This window comes from Etheostoma spectabile, chromosome 15 (assembly GCF_008692095.1).
Source record: "Etheostoma spectabile isolate EspeVRDwgs_2016 chromosome 15, UIUC_Espe_1.0, whole genome shotgun sequence".
Classification (NCBI taxonomy): Eukaryota; Metazoa; Chordata; class Actinopteri; order Perciformes; family Percidae; genus Etheostoma; species Etheostoma spectabile.
In genome coordinates, this window is record NC_045747.1 from 18,113,599 (window position 1) to 18,122,358 (window position 8,760).

At 40.4% G+C, this 8,760-nt stretch overlaps 1 protein-coding gene across 1 annotated transcript in view; it reads left to right on the forward strand.

The window, feature by feature from the left end:
- unm_sa1261 (un-named sa1261) overlaps nt 1-8,367 on the forward strand; it is a 16,210-nt gene extending 7,843 nt beyond the window's left edge. The window contains exons 2-4 of the mRNA XM_032537068.1: nt 2,136-2,364; nt 5,124-5,326; nt 7,224-8,367. Of these exons, the coding sequence (XP_032392959.1) occupies nt 2,193-2,364; nt 5,124-5,326; nt 7,224-8,033 (1,185 nt within the window). The 5' untranslated portion in view covers nt 2,136-2,192 and the 3' untranslated portion in view covers nt 8,034-8,367. The remainder of the gene's footprint in view (nt 1-2,135; nt 2,365-5,123; nt 5,327-7,223) is intronic.
- Nucleotides 8,368-8,760: the final 393 nt, after the last annotated feature.

Here is an 8,760-nt window from a genome sequence, read left to right on the forward strand (position 1 = left end):
AGGGGGGGGGGGGGTGTTGTATTTTAATGCTCAGACCATTTAAACAAAACGTTGCAGGCCACTAGTTTCCATAATCCTGTTGATAGACAAACAGACAAACCAAGATGAAAACATAACTTCTGTGGTGGAGGAAAAAAAGAAGGACCACACTTAGGTACAAATTTGAGGTACTTTTACTTTCCATTCCATCATTTTCTGATACTTTATTCTTCTACTTGACATCTCAGAGGAAAATATTGTACCTTTCACGTCAATAAATGTATTTGAAAGCTTCGGTTACTTTACAGATACAGCTCATTATTACAAAAAATAATATATGTATTATTATATTAAGCTCCCTATCAGAATATAAAATATTTAAAATCTGTTCCACCTTTACCAGCTGCAAATTAATCATATAATATAATTATGATCCAATGATATAATAAATGTTGTTATTAAATGAACCATTCTGGATAATGAGTACCAATGAGTACTACTTTTAGTACTAAGTATATTTTGATGCTAATACTTTTATACATTTACTTAAGTAATGTTTTGAATGCAGGACTTTCATAGTAACCAATTATTTCAGTATTATTATTATTTCATGTACTTTGTACATTGTAATATTTGTACTTTTATTTAAGTAAAATACCCGAATACTAATTTCACCAGGGAACAACACAGTTTAACTGTCAGTGCAGTTCTTTCCAGTAGAGCATACTGCATTTTTTTGTGTTTTGTCTTATTGTTTTTACGTGAGTTTAGTGCACTCGTTGGGCCGTCACGCACACTCACACACACAGCAACACAGATGGACTCGATGGACACAGATGTGGCTTGCGTCCCGTCTCCTTCAACACTTTCTCATCCCCGTTAATGAGAGATGGAACTGCTGCGCCGTCAGTGCTGCGAAGTGTCCCAGTCATTCAGAGAGCTTGCGATGCAGCAGACGAGTGTTGCTTGGCTTCTTGTGGCAGCAGCAGCAGCAGGAGGAGGAGGACGGTGAGACAGATTTGCAGAAAGCCCGCAGGCGAGACAGAGTAGAAACACGTCGGATCAGATTTAGACGTCCATTAATGCTGGGGGATCATTCATCAGCCGCCGGGGATGCATTCCTACTCGGATTTAGCTTGCTTTATTGACTTTATTTTCCAATTACATTTACATAAAAATAACCTTTTACTCAAGTACTGCACATTATGTATACAAAATATATCCAACAAATGAATTACAGTGTAGTATCAGTTCAGCTCAAACGTTATTGATCATGTGGAGGAGGAAACTCACAAACCGCACGTGCATAAATAGCAAAAAAAATAGCTTATAACGTTAAAGTGATGCTTAAACTTTAAAGCTTTAGTGCATTGCTTTTTGATATTAATGAACGTCCGTTACATTCAAGCCATCGCTAAGTGAGTTGTTACAACGCTAATTCAGACTATCAGCTCTCTGTGTTTCTCCGTATGACTGGTGGCGGCCGGCGAATTTAACGTCAAGTGAAGATGATTACCTGAAGACTCCATCATGTTTTTTTTAATCCTCTGTATCCTCCATGGCCACTAGCAACTGCGTCATTAATTCAGAGACATTCACACAGAAACTATGTAGTATAGCTTTGACGCATCAATAACCATATTCAATAATGTAATACACATTAGTCAGAAATTAGCCTGCATAGTTCAGCATAATGCATGCTTTTACTTTTGGTCCTTTTAAAAATAAGTGATGCAAGCACTTTTGTACTTTTACACAAGTAACATTTTGAGTTTTTACTTAACACAATATTATTAGATGTATTAGATATGTATTGCTGCTTTTACTCAAGTAAAAGAGCGGAGTACTTATTTCACCACTGGTAGAAAGAAACACTAAACTACCCACACAGGTTTGTTTTTTTTACTTTTCAGTCTTTGCTAGTGTTCTCTTTCCTTGTGATCTTTAAAAAAAAAAAAACGTTCTCATGAACACAAAGTTACAATTCAAAGCTTTCATAACAGCTAATTTGGCTTGAACACAAAGCATTCCGGTCATATATGTGTACATACAGTACAGAAGGCGGGCCCTGTTTACAGAGGGCGTCGACATGGGTGGACACTGGTCACGTAGTGAACTTCTTTTTTTTTTTCCTTCCTGCTGTTCCTGTTCCGCAGGAACATCCGTCGCCAGACCAGACCAGACCCCCGTCTCCGGCCCGTCCCTCCACAACAATGAACTCCTCGCCCCACGGCTCCCGCGCCTCCATCGACATCCTGGAGGAACTCCAGCTGATCGCTGCACAGAACCTGGAAAAACTGGACATCAACAAATACTATGAAGTCGTCTGTGAGCTGGGGAAGGGCACCTATGGCAAAGTGGACTTGGTCATCCACAAAATCCGTGGTAAGTGCTGTGTGTTTAACCGCAAATGTTGGATGTTTCCCATGTTCGCAGATCGAAATGTCAGTTAGGACAAAGTGTTTTGATCAAGCTTTGGATTTCCCCACATGTTAAAGCAATGCTTGGCATTTAAAGAGCAACTTTACACCAAGTAAAAAAAGTCCTAATTTTACGTCATAGATTTTTCACAAATTCTGTGGGGTTCAAGTGGCCAGAATTACTGGATTTCCTCTGTCAAAAGGGAAATAACTTTTAGCTGTTGTAATCAACACTACGTAATGGGACCTGTATCCATGGATGTGTAATAAAGTGCTTTTTGTTTGCCTTTCCAAAACCAAAAAATAGAAGAGCAAAATGTGTAAGGAATAAATTGACTGAACCGTGATATGTCAGGAAACGGCATACAGCTCATCTTCAGCTGGTGTTTGATTCTTTATTCCAAAAGGAAACCAAACTATCATTATCATTATTATTAATATTAAGATCCATCTTTCTTTTGGACTAAGCAGGAGAAATTTGAATTTCCAGTCTGAATTCATCCCGTCTAGATTTTATGTGCAGAAATGTATTTGTCCAGACAGGAAGTACATCTTCAGGGCTGCGGGTTGAGGAAACGTTTTTTTTCTTCTTTTGTAACCCTAATTTGGGAAGCGAATGATCACTGATATGAAAGAATCAAAAATATTTCAGTTTTCTCTTACCCCCTCGCTCAGGTAAAGCACTTTTATTCATCCCTGAAGTGTTTACTTTTGAAAATGAATATTGAGGTAATTTAGGCCACCTGGACAGTATACGCAGAACCTTTGGTACAGATGTTTACTAGACTAAATTAACTCCTTAACTAATAGAAAATCTGTTCAACCCTTTCACAATAAAAGCCAAACATGACCGTCTGCTCCGAGCTTCTTAATAGTCTCTTTTATGGAGCACAAAGCCCATTTCAGAGTATTCTGCCACCAGAAGCGATTCTGACCTTTCCCAGCCTGTGTTGTTAAAGGATGTATCTGCTGCTTTATTACTGATATCTTCTCGAACCATCAGAGAACCAGGGATCTTTATTCGTTGGATGCTGCTCTGAAAAACCTGTGGGAATATGGGAATGAATGGGACAAAGGCGACACAGAGAACTTGAATCCTAATTGTGTGGAAATGAACTGAAATGTAAATCAGTCACACTTAGATAGGGTTTTTGATGGAGTCATTTTTTATATGCAGTGTCTGCCAAAAAAAAAAATCCAGTCCAATATTTGATTTTCAGCTAAACTTCAAATGTCATTTATTTATTTTCAGAGTGTCCCATTAACACAGGAAACCCCTCTTGCATTATGGCATTAAGAACAAACAGAGCTGCCTTCTCCCTCCCCTTGACCTTTTCTAAAGTGTATGCACACTGTAAAACGGCACAAAGCACTTTGCAGAGCTGATCCGGTGGTATTGGAGAAGTGTCCCCTCTCATCTTCGCTGACACGATGACTGTTGGTGCAGAGAGAGGCAGACATGGCAGCGCTCCAGGTTTATATTGTCTGGGGGATTTCAGATTAGCTCCCCCCTTTGCTGCTCCTCTTGTTGCAATGAAGTGTCTGCTGAGGTGAGCTGAACCTTTGAACCTCACAATTTATCTTCCTGTGATCTCTCCACAGGAGGGAATGTGTTTTTCTGCATCCTTTAACAATATCACATCAAGTGAAAAAGGTTCCTCGTCTTTGGTGTTCTAATCTTCATATCCAGCTTGTATGCAGCGATTACAAACTCCCAGACACGAAAACAGTGGTGGGCTGTAACTAAGCACTGTACTCAAGTACAGATTCCTGCTACTTGTACTTCACTTGAGTATTTCCATTTAGTACAACTTTATCGCCCTGCTTCACTACATCTCAGAGGTGATTATTGTACTTTATAGTGCACTCCATTTGTCCGACAGCTTTAATTGTCTTTCAGACGACACTTTGTCATCTCCTTCCCGTCCATTATAAAACCACGTATCTCCAGATGTGTTGGTGTTGAATGCTTGTGATGAACTCAAGGATGAAGTGTTCCTTTATGTGTTGAGAAAATTCTCCTACTTCTTAAGCTAAATAAAGTCTTTAAAAAGCCTCTTGGATCAGCTGAAAAATGCATCGTCACAAAGGTGAAAAATTTTCTGACACCATGAACAGTTGACTTTTTAGAGATACATGGTTCTCACAGGACAGCCACGCTGCAGACATATATTATAGAATATGATGCACTGATATTGATAGAACTACCCAGCAGCATCTCAAAGGAGGTAAAATTAGCACAACCGTAAACATCTACAGCAGTAAAATGCATCATTACAGTCATATTAACCCATCATATATACTATGGAAACACAGGCAAGATCATTTTACTGCAAATAAGTACTTTTACTTTTAACTTTGAAGTAAATCTTGCTGATTCATACTTTTAAGTAATGTTTTAAGTGCAGGACTCTTTCTTCTAGTATTCTCCCAGTGTGGTATTAGTACTTTTACTGCAGTAAAAGGATTTGCATACTTCTTCCAGCTCTGCATGGAAGCAGCTCAACATCCCGGTCACTCTGTGGGAACATAACTGGTCCGGCGGAGGATTTAAACAGCAGGGTTTAATTCAGTAGCTTTGGAGATTTTAATTATTCATCTAATTTTGATCATTTTAATTAAGTTCAGGCACACATTTGGCAGCTGCAAAATAAATCCCCAACACGGACAAGAAGAAGTGAGGAATGAGATTAATGGAGTCATGTAACACTTTTTTTTTTTCAGGCACAAAAATGGCGCTGAAGTTTCTGAGGAAGAAGACCACCAAGCTGAAGAGCTTCCTGAGAGAGTACAGCATCTCCCTCTACCTGTCGCCCTGCCCCTTCATCATCAACATGTACGGCATTGCCTTCGAAACAGACGAGTACTACATCTTTGCTCAGGAGTACGCCCTGGCAGGGGATCTGTTCGACATCATCCCTCCACAGGTGAGAGAAAAATGTACATATACAGTATTAGATGCCATATTCTTGAAATTTTGTGGTAAGCAGCTTACCATCATCGCCAATGTCCATTGTGAGAGAAAAAAAATAATTTAGAAATCATAGAAAAAAAGGCACTCCGTAGAACTGCAAAACTGAAGTATTCTTGATCATGTCATGTTGTATCAAAGTAATCCAGCAATATTTTTTATGACATAATATACTATGACTTTTTATAATTTTAATTGCACTTATGACATACTATACATGATTGTTTTTGACCCGCTATAATGTGACCTGTTATGCTTTTTTATGACCTACTAAACTATGAATTATATATGACTTTATTACATTCTATACAATGACTTTTTATGATTTTATGACATACTTTTCTATGACTTTTTAAAGATTTTTATGACATACTCTACTTCAAATTCTGTATTACTTTATGACATAATACTATGATTTTTCATGATTTCTTCATGGCATACTAATCTGTGACTGTTTATGACTTTATTATGACATATTATACTATGACTTTTTATGATTTTTATTTACATATTATACTAAGACTTTTAATGATTTTTTTAATGACATACTATGCTATATATATATATAATAATATTGTTTAAGGATGCACTATACAATCATCATGTTTTAACGTTTTCCTTGGTAACAAAGTAATCCTGTGATATTTCTCTGTACATCCATGAATATACTGCAAGGAACTACTACTACTGCTGTAGCGCGGGATTAATAGAGTCTATCTTTTCTTATCTTATCTTACTACTAGCATTCTGCATACCTTCAATGGTATAAATGGTAATGGGAATCCAAAATATAAACAAATAGGCAGAGAAACGTGGCTTGCAGCTAACAAACTGAATCCATTGCAATTCCAATATGACACATCCCCCGGAGCACTGGGGAACTGGAGCAAAACTTGGAGCATAGAAGTAAGACAATGAATGAAATAATCAGTTACAAAATCCAATATGTTGTTGTTGTTCTTTGGCAGTTTGCTGCAGTAACAAGTTCAAATTCTTTTTACTGTTAACAATAACAGTAAAGAAGTGAATTCAATTCTTAGACATCATCCACAAATCACCTAGTGGAACAACATCTAATTAGAATCTTAACAGGGCTAAATATAGCAAAAATACAGGAATCTGTAATAATACAGTGGGAGACACAGTAATAGTACAGATACTGTCAAATGTGTAAACTGCAATGTAAGGGTGTGCAGTCATGTAGTAAATGTCGATACGTAATGAGAACAGGTCGTAGACGGGGATGTATCTGACTCACCCTGCAAAAGATAGCGGCACTCGCTCGATGGGCGTTCCTAGTGCATGGCCCACTCCTGGTTGCTTGGCAAATGTAAATCTGGTGATCCTGTATCGATAGTAGTATGCTATTGCCTAGTATCTGCAAGAGGTCTCTCAAGTCACTTCAGAGGCATGGTCAAGTCACAAGAACGATGTTTTGGATATAAAGTATTTAATTCTCGACAGGTATATGAGATAAAAATGCCAAACATATTAGATATATACAGAAATACGATGTCCTGAAGCGTCTCTGCCATCTTAAATGATTTTCTTTGACTCAAGCAACCAACGTACGTACGCCACGCTTCCCTCACGCTGCCTTCACTCCGATTGGCTGTCGCCTTGTGGCATCGCTCAGCATTTGCATAAAATTGACTTCTTGTCTATTTTGGCCCCGCCTTGCTGGCAGACAGCCACTCCCACTGAAAGTAAATGGCAGCCTGCCCTTTTGTCGCTGTCTCTTGTAGCTAATGCGACTGAGTGGTAAACATTTAGCGCGGTTGGGGTTATTCTTGAACTGATGACGGTGGTGTTATATACAGTACGTGACCTCATTGTTCTTCTTCTCTGTTCAGGTGGGACTCTCTGAGGCGGTGGCCAAGCGCTGCGTCCACCAGGTGGCCATCGCCCTGGACTACCTGCACTGTAAGAAGCTGGTCCACAGAGACATCAAACCCGAGAACATCCTCATTTTTGACAAAGAGTGCCGGAAGGTCAAGCTCTCAGACTTTGGCATGACACGGCGCGCCGGCTCTCCGGTGAAGCGGGTGAGCGGCACGATCCCGTACACGGCGCCTGAGCTGTGCGACACCGCGCGGCAGGAGGGCTTTTGCGTGGACTACAGCACGGACGTGTGGGCGTTTGGCGTGCTGCTCTTCTGCATGCTGACAGGGAACTTCCCCTGGGAGAAGGCCATGCCGAACGACACCTTCTATGAGGAGTTTGTGCGCTGGCAGCGTCGCCGGACGGGCACGGTGCCGTCGCAGTGGCGCCGCTTCACTGACGAGGGCCTACGAATGTTTCGCAGGCTCCTCTCCATCGAGCAGGAGCGCCGCTGCTCCGTCAAAGAAGTCTTCAGCTACTTCAACCAGTGCTGGATGCTGGACACCGAGAACGGGAACAGCAGCAGCTCGGCGAGCAGTGCGCCTCCTCTGGACATCTGCTCGTCTTCATCTGAAGAGGACGCATTGGTGGACAGACTGAAGCAGCAGAGCTTATCGCCTGCTTGTGTGGTGGCGAAGGGGAGCATCATGATGGACACCCACTACTCCTCCATGTCCACGAACAGCTCGCCGTCCTCCACCGGCAGCTACGAGCGCGTCAACAGGGAAAACAACGAAAGAGGACGCATGCTGGTGGCAACGCCCATTGAGATCTGCGTGTAGAGACGGCTGACGCTGCGTTTCAGAATGCTGGGGGGGGGGGCGTGCTTAGCTTCCCTGCGGATTTACTCATTTCTGATGAAGACGAGCTCTGAGGAAATGAGCAGGGGGACGATCACAAGCCTCCTGTATGTGATTTATACTTCAGATACTGAAAGGAACTCCATGGATGACCTGTGAAGAGATTTAAGCTGAAGGGTGAAGAAAGGAAAAAAAAAAAAAAATTCATAATCCACAAACAATATGTCCAAATGTTTGGAAAAATCCAGTCACTGCAAAAATAATGTGTGAAGAAAGAGATGTTGTTGGCTTTCAATAAAATGATCTGTCGATGGTACTATTATGTATTGTAGTGTACCATTTTTAATGGTTGGTAGATGGGTTTCTGTAAAGTGTGTTTTCTTTAGTCTATCTTTCTTCAATTTGGAGTTAAACATGTATTTATATCAGATGCATTTATTTATGATTTGTTGTATGAGAGATCTGAAGTCAGATTTTGTCATTTTTTATTTTCTCTGAGAAATAAAAATTTGAATTGCTGTAGAAGCAGGTGGCTCTCACAGACCAACATTTTCATTTTAAATATTCGTCACCATGTTGTCGTGATCTCCCATAAAGGTAGAAGTATGCAGACTGTTTTTTCACCCAAAATGTCTTTTTTCATGTTTGCCTGTGATGCCTAACCCCACTTGCAGTAGCAACCAACAATATGAGCGGCTGAAACCCCCCC